Below are 15,047 nucleotides of genomic sequence, written 5' to 3'. Positions count from 1 at the left end.
CTCTCACTTCTCCGCCATGCTTTTCAACATCTACATGCAACCGCTGGGAGAGATCACCAGGGGGTTTGGGCTAGGTTTTCAACAGTATGCGAATGATACCCATTTCTACATCTCTTTCAAATCAGAACCAGTGAAGGCGGTGAAGGTCCTGTGTGAGTATCTGGAGGTGGTTGGAGGATGGATGGCAGCTAACAGATTGAGGTTGAATCCTTACAAGACAGAAATACTGTTTTGGGGGGATAGGAGGCGGGCAGGTGTGGAGGACTCCCTGGTCCTGAATGGGGTTACAGTGCCCCTGAAGGACCAGGTGCACAGCCTGTGAGTCATTTTGGACTCACAGCTGTCCATGGAGGCGCAGGTTAACTCTGTGTCCAGGGCAGCTGTCTATCAGCTCCACCTGGTACGCAGGCTAAGACCCTACCTGCCCGCGGACTGTCTCGCCAGAGTGGTGTATCTCCCGCTTGGACTACTGCAACGCTCTCTTCATGGGGCTACCTTTGAAGGTGACTCGGAAACTACAACTAATCCAGAATGCGGCAGCTAGATTGCTTACTGAGAGCAGCCTCCGAGACCACACAACACTGGTCTTGAAAGACCTACACTGAACTCCCATTACATTTCTAAGCACAATTCAAAGTGTTGATTCTGACCTTTAAAGCCCTAAATGGCCTCGGTCCAGTATACCTGAAGGAGCGTCTCGACCAATATTGTTCTGCCCGGACATTGAGGTACAGTGCCGAGGGCCTTCTGACGGTTCCCTCACTGCGAGAAGCCAAGCTACAGGGAACCAGACAGAGGGCCCTCTCGGTAGTGGCACCTGCACTGCGGAATGCCCTCCCACCAGATGTAAAAGAGAAAAACAACTACAGTGGTACCTTGGATTAAGTACTTAATTCATTCCGGAGGCTCATACTTAACCTGAAACTGTTCTTAACCTGAAGCACCACTAGCTAGTGGGGCCTGCTGCCACTGCCGCGCCACCAGAGCACGATTTCTGTTCTCATCCTGAAGCAACGTTCCTAACCCGAAGTACTATTTCTGGGTTAGCGGAGTCTGTAACCTGAAGCATATGTAACCTGAAGCATATGGAACCTGAGGTACCACTGTACCAGACTTTTAGAAGACATCTGAAGGCAGCCCTGTTTAGGGAAGCTTTTAAAGTTTAATAGACAATCGTATTTTAATATTTTGTTGGAAGCCGCCCAGAGTGGCTGGGGAAACCCAGCCAGATGGGCAGGGTATAAATAAATCATTGTTGTTGTTGTTGTTGTTGTTGTTATTAAGATAACTAAATTTGTGGTATGACTCAGCATTCCTCATTAAAAATATTGCCTTGTATTAGTGGAGTCATGATGCGATTAATGAAGGTAGGGAAATTATTTTGCTGTGCATTAACAACATGAGTGGCTATACTATACAACTAACACCTTTGAATTCTTTGCTCAGTATTTCCAAGATGATGTGTGTTCTAGCCACTTGAACCTAGAAGGAAAGAAGAAGAAGAGTGGTTCCGTGAGAGTGGCTCCCATTGTGGTGAAATTGGGGTGGGATAGACTGGAAAGTTATTTGGTGAATTTTCATGTGCTTTCCAAAGGTGATTTAAAGATTTAAAATATATGTTTCTTATCCCTGAGAATGCAAAAGAAGAGGTAGCTGTCAGAATTTCACACAGTTCCCACAAATGACTTAATGCAATTTCTACTCCATGCTTTGTGTTCCAATATAAAATTACAAGATGTTTGGGAAAGCATGCAATCTCTACTGTCATCATTTCCCACCCCCTCACTGGACCAGTTCTGCCTAGGGCTCCTCTTCTTAGCCCATAAATCCCCCAAGGCAGCCTCTTCCTCCATCAGTTGCCTGCTTCTTTGAACTGAGTTCTCCTCAGCTTTTGATCTCTCCAGCACTATGAAGATCTTCCTGAGTACTTGTCTCTTCTTGGCCATCCTTTCTGAAGGTGAGTAGGAAGCTGCAATCTTGAATTGCTTTTTCAAATGTGGGAGGGGATATGCAGTGGGCTAGAGAAGGCAAACTGATATTGGCTCTAGGAAGGATAAATGAAGCTAAAACTATTAGAATAGTGGGAATCTGGACTCCAAATTTTGGAAGACAGCCTTGTGGAGTGTACTTCTGTTTCATGAGGTTGGCTTTCTTCACATACAACATGAGTGCTGCATGTGAAAGTATTCAATGGGACTGCTAAAATCCCATTGTGCACCTCACTGTGTGTTGTGGGGGAGGACATCCCTGCTTTAGCGTATGCATTCATAGTAGTAAAATGGATGAAGACTGTGTGTCTCTCCATCTTTGTGTCTGGAGATGTTCCTATGTGTGAGATAGGGGGAAGATGTGTGTCAGTGTGCATGCAGCCTCCAACCCGCTCATGTGGCTCTTGAGACCAATAAGATTGTGCATGTCTGGCTTGGAAGATTGTATCCAGGTGGGAATGTAGATTTCATTTTTCCACAACTGAGGAACTGATGTATTTGGCACTGAATATTTCTTCTTCTCTTCTCTTTGCAGTGATAGCTATGAAATGTAAAGTAAGGAAATCAAATGAAAAAGACTCAGGAACTTGTGAAACTACCAAAGGTGGCAGTTGCTTTAGTCGTACTACTTCCAGTAATATGAGTGAGTATAAAGCCTTTGTGTAAGATTATACCTAAGTGTGTGGGTTCAACATTTGGACCCTGGGATATCTAGGGGGAAGCCGCAGAATGCTGATCTCACCCAATGTTGTAGAATTCATTTTTTTCAACAATTAATTAAATATTAGTAGAATTATATAGATGTGTGTGTGTGTGTGTGTGTGTGTAAAATGTACTAATGATTACAATAAAAAGTGGTAGCATCCTTTTCAATAAAAACAGTAATTCCCCAAAAGCCTGTTGGGACAAGGAGGTCTTCACCTGCCAGGAGAAGGACAAGACGGGAGGCAATCTAGCTTCTCCTGGGAGGGAGTTTCCCAGTGTTGGGAAGCAGGCACTGAGATGGTTCTTTTCCATGTCAATAACTAATAAAGTGTGCCACCTCCACCCCCACCTTTACAAAGGTCAGCCTCTTAGCCTTGGAGAACCACTGGCAACCTTCTTCTGAGCTTTGCCAACTGATTAAAGTTAATACATTCTGAATGAATATTCAGGCCTCAGCTTTCTCTGGCTTTTGCCTTACAGCTCCATCACCAACTGGTTTTCCCAATGGCCAAATCCTAAGTAACAATACCTCACTGGCAGGTCACTCTCCACTCATTAGCACCCAACATAATCAGAATCTACTCTTTGTGGGTTCAGACACAAGTGATACAGCGGTCAGGTGTGCAGCCAATGATGAATACAAGGAGACATGTGTTGGTTTTAGATTAGTCCACAACTTTATAGATTATAGTTGAAAACAGGTTTGGTGCAGGCATTGAGTGTGTAACCAATGATCAATCAGTCCACCTGTTGGTTGAAAGACAGTTGGGGTTTACCAATGTTAGGGTTCATCTATGGCAACATCTAGCAAACCCAAAAAATTTACTGGTAAGGGTTGCCCCTGAGCTGGGTGTAGGGACAAAGATTGCAGTCTTCCCAGATGGCATGAGGTTTGGGGGGACAGGGGCTTGCCATCCCATTGCTGGGTAAATTCAAATGGTTCAGAGACTGAAGGTATAATCCAAATGATACAATTCTATGGAATTATTATTTTCTCTATCATTCTCCCGTTTTTTAAAAAGGAAAATGGTTCCATATTCATTTCAACATGGTACCTTTCTTAGGTAGAATATTTTATACTTTTTAAATTTTTTAATGCTTTATTAATTTTAGAAACATAACAAAACAAATAGAAAACAAAACAATATGCATCAATCATCAAAAGGCAATTGAGTAATTAACACTCTACACACTGTACATACATACTGAAAAAGAAAAGTTTAAGTTCATCCATCGCTATTTCTGACATGACTTCCATTCCCCCCACTGTGGTTCCTAAGTTTCATTACTCTGTGCACTTTACTCTCTCCTAAATTCCTCTGTTATTTTAATTATGTAACGATTTCTTAATTCATGCACAAATTATTCCAGGCCTGCCAAAGAATTTATATCATTACAATGTTCTTTTAAATATTCTCTGTAGATATTCCACTCTCTATTGAATTTTTGATCTGTAGGTTCTTGGAATCTCGCTCTTAATCTTGCTAGTTCTGTATATTCTAGCTTTTTATTTTGCCAATCTAATTTTGAGGGGATAGAATCCCCTTCCCATACTTTAGCAATTAGAATCCTAGCTGCTGCTATCGCATACATAAAGATTTTCCTTACCCTTTTTGGAATTTCATTGCTCATTATACCTAGCAGAAAGGCTTTGGGCTTCTTTGGGAAGGAATATTTAAACAGAAGTTCATTGTAAATCATTTCCCAAAATTCCCTGATTTTTTTTTTTGCCGTGCTACCACATGTGGATCATGGTGCCGTCCATCTCCCTGCATCTCCAACAGATGTTTGATCTAGATTTATACATTCTGGCCAGTTTTACAGGTGTTAAGTACCATCTGTAGAGCATCTTTATGCAATTCTCTTTCAAATCATAGCATGCTGTGAATTTTAGGTCCTCCCTCCACAACCTCTCCCATGATTCCATCTGGATGTTGTACCCAAAATCTCTGGCCCATTGTACCATGACAGATGTTACTCCTTCCTCCTTCACCTCCCAGTCTGTACAAGTAAGAGTGTTTTTTGCGTGTGTGTCTTTCTCAAGTCTTTCTCAAGTCTTGAAATTTCTGTGGAAAAGCCTTTCTGTTTGTCCTTTTGGAATGTTTCATTTAGCTAAAAATACTGCAACCAATCAGTCAAATGTGTCCAAATTTCTTCAAATTTCTTTAATTTCTCAGGTAGAATATTTTATACTCACACAGGAGGAATTACCTACTTTCAATAACAAGTGGTATACCTGTATGGGGGGGCCAGACTCACTCCCCACATATCTAATAGTGACATCTCAATACTTTCCAGCTTGCAGCAACCATATGAGGGCTGGACAACATGGAATTACTATGCTGCTTATGCCACCCTGAAAAGTATTTAATGCACCCTATGTTTGATTTATGCGTAGTGTTTGCAGTGATTTTATTAAACTCACTATTTAAGATTTATTTTTACATAACTTGAACATTGCTCACAACTTACCCTTCCTTGACTAGTGCAATTAGCAAAATGAAGCAATTACTTTGTGTTAGGTGGTTTCTATTGCTTTTCTTTCTTGCTTCAACGGCAAAGTGTACCATCATTTTTAACTTTTATTTAATCTATTGGCATTCTCATGTTTGTAGGGAAAACATTTAAACCCACAACTCAAGAAAATTAAGCTGCAAATACTATTATCTAACTGAAGCATAATGCATAACAATATTCAATATTTAACATTTTCTTCCTTTTCATGTTCTTTTCATGTTCTTCATTTCCCCCCATATTTTGGCACACAGAATGGTACAATATCACAGGAGATAAACAATTCTGCACTCCTGGAAAGGAGGGATGGAATGGAGATTCTCAGATCAATCAGAAAGAATTTACCTGATCCTGGCCCCATCAAATGAACATTGTACAATGCCCCACCACTCGTTCTGAAAGCAAGCAGCTGCTGCCAAATAGGCCTGCAGTATATAGAAACAACCTAAGCCTCAAACCCTTTTGGTTACACCCTGGCAGCAGCTGAAGCCACACACACACACACACACACACACACACACACATATATATATATATATATATATATATATATATATATATATATGAAAAAGGAAAACCTTTGCAGACATTTCCCCGTAGCAAGATGCATGGAAAAAGATTTATTCCCTTAAGATAGCCGGTCAGAAGTGAGATCAAAAGAAGGAGAAAAATAGAGGAAAGAGAAGTCTGTATTCTCCACTCTCTGAGATATATATTACATAGTATAAGACAGCTTCTTGAGTCAGCCAATGGATCAACTAGCTGGATATCCATTGGGTGGCAGATAAACCTATTCCAGGTCCTTGCCATTTTGTTTGTGCAGAAAATACAGTCAATCATGTCTCATTTAAGTGCAATTTTTAAAGGAAGGATCCTGGAATATTCACATGGTTGGCAGAAGAAATTATACTGCAATTATGAGGTGATTCTGGAAGAAACTGCTTTAAGGATTAGCTTGCTAAATTCAGTGCTTGTGAGATACTTTTTTTCTTTATTCACCCATTTGCTCAATGTATGTATATAAGGGAGCATCACAAACATTTCGTTCAGGAGAGTAATGATTTGAATTTTTGCTGATCTAGGTATTCCTTCTAATGTTCTCTCACAGATGGCTCTATTGAGGTCGACCTTGAAGAGGGATGTACTACAGATTGCAGCATGCAGAGCTATAGTTTCACCAGAGAAGATGGTCGTTCCATAATTAATTTCAGGGAGTGTTGTCATGGTTTCGAGTGCGTCAAGAGATTTCTACTACGTAAGTATATGCATATTTGTATATACCGTTGGGCATAAATAGCATTGAGGCTTTAGGGGTTTTGCATGATTGCCCTTAGACAAATGATATCATATAGCTGACACTGGAAATCTTAGATGAAGCCCAAGATGAAGCTTCCCTGCAGCTGGTTAGCGGACACTAAAGGTGGTCCCCATGCTGTCTCTTAGTAAGATAAAAGGTAAAGGTAAAGGACCCCTGGATGGTTGAGTCCAGTCAAAATCAACTATGGAGTGCAGCACTCATCTCGCTTTTCAGGCAGAGGGAGCTGACATTTCTCTGCAGACAGCTTTCCAGATCATGTGGCCAGCATGACTAAACTACTTCTGGTGCAACGGGACACTGTGATGGAAGCTAGGGCTCATGGAAACAGTGTTCCCCTAATAGAAACAAAATAAAAAAAATTCCTTCCAGTAGCGCCTTAGAGACTAAGTTTGTTATTGTTAGGAGCTTTTGTGTGCATACACACTTTTCCAGATAGTTTCCCTAGTAGTAACTCCACCTCTGGAACACCAGCTACAGGGTGACATCCTGGCTCTTCTAATATGGTGTGGCAGGACCCCTCAACCATGACCATGGGGAACAGGAAGCTGAAAATTTTCAGTAATGCTCCACAGATTGAAGGAAATAAAATGAAAACGACAAAAGATAAACAACTACCTGACATTTAGAAGACATTTGAAGGCAGCACCGTTTAGGGAAGTTCTTAATGTGTAACATTTTAATGTATTTTTAATCTTTGTTGGAAGCTGCCCAGAGTGGCTGGGGAAACCCAGCCAGATAGGCGGAGTACAAATAATTAATTAATTAATTAATAAGAAAGCAAAAGCCAATTAAAAATGCAAAGGCCTCAAATAACAGGTTTAACTTCTATTGACAGTTTGCATTGCTAGGGAAGGAAGGGAAGTCTCCCAAACTAACCCAAACAAATAAAAGGGAGTAAAAGACAAAGAATAGCTTGAAGTCCAAGCCCAAACCAGCAACTAATGCAGGCTGAGAAAAGAGGATGGGTCACTTTCCTATTCTCCCTCCCCTGCCTGAAGATGCAGGATAGTTGCACAAGAAGCCATGCAGGGTCTTTGGTTATTTAAGTGTTCCTTAAGTGTTATGTCTCATCTTTAGAGATAATAGCTAGATCTACATCATCAACATAATGAATTCCTGAAACAGAATGAAGTGGAAATGTCGCAACCATCTCACAGGACTGCGAACTGAGGCCTAGGAATCATAGAAATATAAATTTTTGAAAATTCATCTGGCAGGGGGAAAGACCAAGGATCAAATTTAAAATACTAATGGATGTTAAGGAAAGAGATGGATTCTCATTGCCAGATTTAAAATTATATTATGAAGCACCTGGCTGATTTGGTTAAAGAAATGGATATCTTTACAGAATACAAATTTGTTAAATTTGGAAGGACATGGGAATAGGTATGGGTGGTATGCTTACCTGTGATATGGGAAGGTAAAGGCACATTGAGAATTTTTAAGGAGAAGTTTGTATAGTGTGTGGACCTGATATCAAGTCTTACATGAATGAAAAACATATCAGTTTTTTTTAGGAAATGCAAGTTTAATTGAAAAAGTTAGAAGAAATCCAAGATGGGTGATACCCAAGCTCATAATCCTTCTGACTTTTCCAATATTTTCAAATTAATGTGTATTTTTGAAAACATGTATTAAAAGGTTTTATGGATCAAAGTTTTGACTTTGTAAAGGTTCTGCTTGAAGGAAGAGAAAAATTGATTTAAAAATGTATAAAATGTTATTAGAATGGGAAACAAAAGATGAGCTGGTTAAACCTGCAATAATAAAATGGGCTAAAGAACTAGGACATAATATAGAAATGGATGCATGGGAAAGGTTGTGGAAAATTGATATGAAATATACTTCCTGTTATACTCCCAAAGGAAATAGCATGAAAATAATGTATAGATGGTATTTATCACCTAACAAATTGGCTAAAGGTTGTAAATAATTGTGGAAGTATAAATGGTACATGGAACTTTCTTTTATATGTGGTGGACCTTTAAGAAGGTGAAGGTTTTTTGGCAATTGTTATATGATGAGATATAAAAGATGTCTAAAGTGATTATATACAAAAAACAAAAACAAAAAAGCAGAAAATTTTCTCTTAGAGATTATAGGGGAAGAAGTTAAAAAAAAAAGTATTTTAAGTTGTTTATGTATGTAACAACAGTGGCTAGGATCCTCTAAGAACAAAAATGGAAGGAAGTAGAAGTTACCACCAAAGAATGGATAAGTAAGGTGATGGATTATGCAGAATTGGCAAAGTTAACAGGCAAAATAAGAGAATCTAAGGATGATTGCTTTGTGGAAAAATGGAAACCCATTTCAGACTATTTAAGGAAATTATTGTATGATGAAGTCACAAGCAGGATTTGAAATATGAGCAGCATAAGAAATTAAAGAATAAAGTATTGATGCGTTGGTATAAGAAATAGAAGGTATTGTGCAGCAGAGGGAAAGAAGTAAAAAGACCGTGGAAAATGGGGTGGGGAGTCTGAAAAATTGATTATGCATTGATTATATCAATTTTTTGAAAACTTAATAAGAAATTATTACACTGTAACAAAAGGAAGAGAGGGAGGGAGGGAGGAGAAATTACCAAGAATTTTGTAATTGTATTTTGTATTTTGTAATTTTGTATTTTTGTGTTTTTATATTTTTCTTGTGTGTTTTCTTTCTTCTGTTTGTTGTTATTCTTAAAACTTAATAAAATATTATTGGAAAAACAAACAAGAGAAATGGGCTGAAACCGTCTGTTGATTTTGGGCTTGTTTTCCACAGAGCCAAAACGTCGGTTAAATGGGAAGGTGTGTCCGATCTGTTTTCCTTCTCTCTCAAAAGCCTGTGAGGGCTCAGAGACCATCAAGTGTTATAATGCTGAGACCCAGTGCATTGAGTTTGTTGTTGCTCATGGTAAGTAGCACTGCCAACCAATGAGGTGGAGACAGGGTGGCGGACTGCTCTCTTGTTCTGTTTGTGGCTTTCTGCCAGAAAATGCTCTATGTGTATTGGTAGGGGAAAGTTCTATTTTTCTGAAACCATAACTGTGGTAATGATCTTTGCTTTGCATGTATATAGATGAGACTCTATATTCCTGGGGTGGGAATATCTAAATTTTAAACATCCATGTCAAATTGATCACATGTATGGTTCTGAGATGCTTTCTATACTTGCTCAATACACTTAATAAACAATAAAATGCTCCGATTCTCTCTTCTGCACACAAACTCACCTGTTACTGCCCGGGCACTCATGTGAAATGTCTCTTTTTCTTTACTAGATGACAGTGCAATTCCTGACAAGCATTTCTACGGCTGTGCATCACCAACGTTTTGTAAATGGGCCAAGACTTCAATGCATAGTGGTGTCCTTTCAGGCACTATAACCAGAGCACGATGCAGTGATACTCTGCCTCCCCTAGAGCAGCTCAACTTTGAAGAGTAGTTAGGAGAGAGCAATGTCTTCTTCCTTTTGGAGCACACTGTTTCTCGCAGCAGCTGAAGTGGAGGGTGCTTGCCTGGTGGTGGGAGAGGAAGAGCGACTGCTTGTAGTGCAGGGTGAATGGGATGCAGGGAAGAGAGAAGCTAAAGTAGGAAAGGGGGGCTTGCAGGCTCATGAAAATATGGTATAGGGGTTAAATTTATCTTTGTTCATAATCAAAATAAATTGGTGTGGCAAATAAAAACCATGTTCTGTCTCTGTATTCATCAAATTAAGAATATTTGTTATCTGCGGTGGCAAAGAGGAGTGTTTATAAAAAGAACAAATGGGTAATGATTAGTTATTTTATTGATTTATGATATATTTATACCACTCTATATTTCAAAGAAATCTGAGTTGCTTACAATATCATAAGGGCATCACAAAAGTTCAAACAAATACAACGAAAAGCTCCCCACCCAGCTTATCACGAGGAAACATTGAAGAAAGCTCTAAAATGCAGTCCACTGTTTGCATTTGCAGCTGCTTTTTTGAGATTTGCCACGCTGCACTAGGCACCCAGTGCAGACTACTACTGTTTGGCAGAATTCTGGAGAGCCAGTGAGAGATTCAGGAGTCAGGAACATAAGAGGATTTTTGCTGGATTGGATCAAAGGCCCCTCTAGTTCAGCATTCTGCTCCCAGAGTGCCTAACCCCAGAAAACAAGGCATGAGCCCAATAGCCAATAGAGGAAACTGCAGTATTTTAAGTGCAGAAATGTTTTAATTTATGTATTGCAATTAGGGAAGCATGAGGAGGAAAGAAAGCCCTGCGTGTACACAAACACATTTAAAAAAACAAACTTTAAAAAAACAAACATTACAAAAACAAACTTTAAAATACATACATACATGCATGCATGCATACATACATACCCTTCGACATTTCTCCATACAGCAGTTCTGAGAATGGCAAATTCCACTTCTAGGCTCATCAGGAAATGAATTGAATATAAAAATGTCAATATCATTGACACCGGTATAGAAATATATGCTGTGACCATATTTGCATTATTGTGTACATTGACCTCAACTCACAAAGGGTATTTTAGATTTAGAAAAGTTGCAGAAAAGGGGAATCATGATGCTGAAGGGGATGGAATAACGCCCACACAAGGAAAGATTACAAAATTTGAGACATTTTAGCTTAAAGGAAAGACAAAAAAGAGAGGTGAGAAACCTATTTAAGATTATGCATTGCGGTCGGAGCGAAACAATATAAACTCAAAGCCTTTGCAGATGACCTAGTTTTGACACTGCAGGAGCCAGAATCTAGTACGAAAAGAGTATTACAACTGATACATGATTTTGGTCAGGTGGCGGGATTTAAGCTAAATAAACAAAAAACGAAGGTGTTGGGGAAAAATATGACAGATACAGAGTCAGAACGGTTTCAGAGAGAAACCGAACTATCATTGGTGAAAAAGGTAAAGTACCTAGGGGTAAACATAACAGCAAAAAATCTGAGTCTATTCAAGGATAATTATGAAAAATGTTGGTCTGAAATTAAGAGAGACTTGGATAGTTGGGCAAAATTGAAGCTTTCTCTGTTAGGCCGAATTGCTGCTGTTAAGATGAATGTACTGCCAAAAATGTTGTTTCTGTTTCAAACATTGCAAATTGTGGACAAAACGGAGTGCTTCCGGAGGTGGCAGAGAGATATTTCCAAATTTGTCTGGCAGGGCAAAAAGCCCAGAATTAAGTTTAAGATATTAACAGATGCGAAAGAAAGAGGGGGCTTTGCCCTGCCAGACTTAAGGTTGTATTATGAAGCCGCAGCTTTCTGCTGGCTAAAAGACTGGCTACTTCTCGAAGACACTGATGTGTTGGATCTGGAAGGTTATAACAATGCTTTTGGCTGGCATGCATACTTATGGTATGATAAGGTTAAGATCAATAAGGCCTTCAAGAACCATATTGTCAGAAAAGCAGTGTTCAATGTCTGGACAAAATATAAAGACTTATTGGAAAATAAAACTCCAAGGTGGCTTTCACCTCTGGAAGCTAAGGCCCGAAAAAGACCCAATATGGAAGCCTATTGGCCAAAATATTGGGAACTGCTAGAAAAAGATGGAAATAATTGGAAATTGCAGAGTATGGAGAAAATGAAGGATAAGGTGCGAGACTGGTTACACTACGCTCAGATTAAAGAAGTTTTTAAAAGTGACAAAAAGTTAGGGTTCCAGGTGGAGAAATCGAAGTTGGAAACAGAATTGTTAGAACCTAAGACTAAGGTACTTTCAAGAATGTATAACTTGCTGTTGAAATGGAATACACAAGACGAAATGGTTAAGTCGGCTATGATAAAATGGGCACAGGATATTGGGCATAACATTATGTTTGAAGACTGGGAAAGGTTGTGGACCACTGGGCTGAACTTTACTGCATGTAATGCTTTGAAGGAAAATGTAATGAAAATGATATACAGATGGTACATGACCCCAGTTAAACTTGCCAAAATATACCATTTGTCTGATAATAAATGCTGGAAATGTAAAGAAAATGAAGGAACATTCTTTCACCTCTGGTGGACCTGCCCTAAAGTGAAGGCCTTCTGGGAAATGATATATAATGAGTTGAAAAAGGTATTTAAGTATACCTTCACTAAGAAACCAGAGGCCTTCCTTCTGGGTATTGTCGGCCAGAAGGTGTTAAAGAAGGATAGAACATTCTTTATGTATGCAACAACAGCAGCAAGGATACTTGTCGCTAAGAACTGGAAAACTCAAGATCTACACACACTGGAAGAATGGCAGATGCAACTGATGGACTATATGCAACTGGCGGAGATGACTGGCAGAATTCGAGACCTGGGAGAAGAAAGGATCGAAGAAGATTGGAAGAAATTTAAGATTTATCTACAGAAATATTGTGATTTAGTGGAATGTTAAGAAGGATGCTTGGTTACAAATAATTGGCCATCACTAAACTGGATCGGAATTTGATGATAAGTGAGATTAAGAGAAACAAAATTTGCTGGAGAACTGTTATATTATATTTAAATGAGTGGTTACAAAATTGCAAATAAGATGATAATTTGCTTGGAAAAATTTATTAACGATGTAAGTGGGAGCGGGAGACGTGAGGAAGTCTAAAGAAGTTATGAAATTTTGTTAAAACAAAGCAATGCTGTTTATTATTTTTGTATTTCTTTTATTAAAAACCCCAATAAATATTAAAAAAAAAAAGATTATGCATTGCACAGAAAAAATGGATATAGAAGACTTCTTCAGCTTCTCTGATAATGCTAGACACAGAAGGAAATGGAATGCTGGAATATTCAGGACAGATCAAGGAAGGTGCTTTTTCAAAGTGTGCATAGTTAAACTATGGAGATCATAAAATGAAAAACGTAAACTTCGCTGGATCCAGCAATGTAAACAGGTTCCAGCATCACAAGATCACTGGGAAGATAAATGTTCATGTGATGTACCAATTATTCGTGACTTTGTACCTAACAGTGAACCTCTTGGCCTCATGGCCATTGTGGTGAAACTGAGGTGATTGTAGACTGGAAGGGCATTTGGTGAAATGCACACAGAGTTACAGAAAGGGACTCATTGACTTACAATTCCTGTGTTATTACAGTGAGAGCAGGGCTTCTGGAAGACTGTCACAGATGTCCATAAAGAGATGTGGCAACTGAACAGAATACAGTGGTACCTCGGGTTACATACACTTCAGGTTACAGACTCCGCTAACCTAGAAATAGTACCTCCGGTTAAGAAATTTGCTTCAGGGTGAGAACAGAAATCGTGCTCCGGTGGCACGGCCGCAGCAGGAGGCCCCATTAGCTAAAGTGGTGCTTCAGGTTAAGAACAGTTTCAGGTTAAGAATGGACCTCTGGAAAGAATTAAGTACTTAACCCGAGGTACCACTGTATTCAAATGCAGCAAGAAGGGAGTTTGGAAAGGCTGTCTTGTGTTACTTTGTTCATGTTATCTTTTGTGTGTTACCCATCTCTGGTATTCATCCTCCTCCCCCTCCCCCTCCCCTCCTTATCATCATTATTAAAATCCTCAGTGTCTCTCCATCACTCTTTTACCTCCATTTTCTTTTAAGTATCCTTCATCTCCGCTTTACTCAAATCTCTGCTGTTGTTTAAAACAAACACTTCCATCCCAGTCTTCCTACTGTACCCAAAGATTATCTAGAAACCTTTTCTTGCATTGTAGCAAGCCTCATCATGGAGCATCACATGCTTTCAGAAATAGCCATTTTACCCTGCTTTTATGAATGAACTAATGGTTTATGAATGGGAATGTATTCTAAATGTTTTGTTTTTTAAAGGGTTTTCCTATATAATAAGGTTCCAAAAATATAGTGCACTTCTGTAAGTACACCACTGACATTATCGCTAAGGCATGAAGTCACATATGCTGTGATCTGTCAGAGAAGGTTGCTAAGGTAATGGGAGTCAATGAGGGCAATTGATGAGCATTCTTGTGATATTTTTCTATTCTGTTGAGTGAATGAAACTTGTCAAGATCCCTCAGATTATTAGTGCCCAGTGTAAATCGTGTTTAATTGACACTGAGATGGAGAATGGAAATATATTACTTACAGTTTAACATGGACAATTCCATAGAAGCTAAAGAAGAGCAAGGAAAGCTCTCTAGCTGTTTAGCAGGCTGAGGGTTAGCTGTTAATGTTCTCAGTTCTGTCAGATGCCTAACTTCAATCACAGAATCACCTTCTATGCCCTTGTTAATCTGCGGGTCTCCATTTTGTGTGAGGTTTTTGTTCTCAAGCAGCCAAAGACAAAGGATGCGCTCTTGGAGCAAACAGCTTTGGGCTGGAATGAAGGCCAATGGCGTCCATGTGCAGAGAGACAGATCTATAATTTTTGGTCTGCTATAATTTTTTTTTTTTATTTTGTAAGAAACTTAGCCTGTGCTAAACAAGCACAATATATTCTATGCAACTATTTGGGTTGTATCACAATTGTTTTTGTTCTGTTTTGAAGACAGTTCTGCAAGTAAAGCTTTGAATAATAATTAAGGGTCTGGGTTGTCTGGTTGTTGTTTTTTAACAAAAGGAGTTGGTCTTTATGCATA

General features: G+C 39.2%; 1 protein-coding gene across 1 annotated transcript; it reads left to right on the top strand.

Annotated features, from left to right (window-relative positions):
- Positions 1-1,790: 1,790 nt before the first annotated feature.
- On the top strand, positions 1,791-10,049 carry LOC309375712 (uncharacterized protein). Its single transcript, XM_081921617.1, has 5 exons — positions 1,791-1,957; positions 2,524-2,631; positions 6,316-6,462; positions 9,292-9,423; positions 9,791-10,049. The coding sequence occupies exons 1-5, from the start codon at positions 1,909-1,911 to the stop codon at positions 9,952-9,954; spliced, it is 600 nt and encodes a 199-aa protein (XP_081777743.1). The 5' UTR covers positions 1,791-1,908; the 3' UTR covers positions 9,955-10,049.
- The last annotated feature ends 4,998 nt before the right edge of the window (positions 10,050-15,047 follow it).

Source organism: Podarcis melisellensis, assembly GCF_964234715.1.
Source record: "Podarcis melisellensis genome assembly, chromosome: 8".
Classification (NCBI taxonomy): Eukaryota; Metazoa; Chordata; class Lepidosauria; order Squamata; family Lacertidae; genus Podarcis; species Podarcis melisellensis.
The sequence above is the reverse complement of the archived record's forward strand: the minus strand, read 5'-3'. Positions and strand labels throughout refer to the sequence as shown.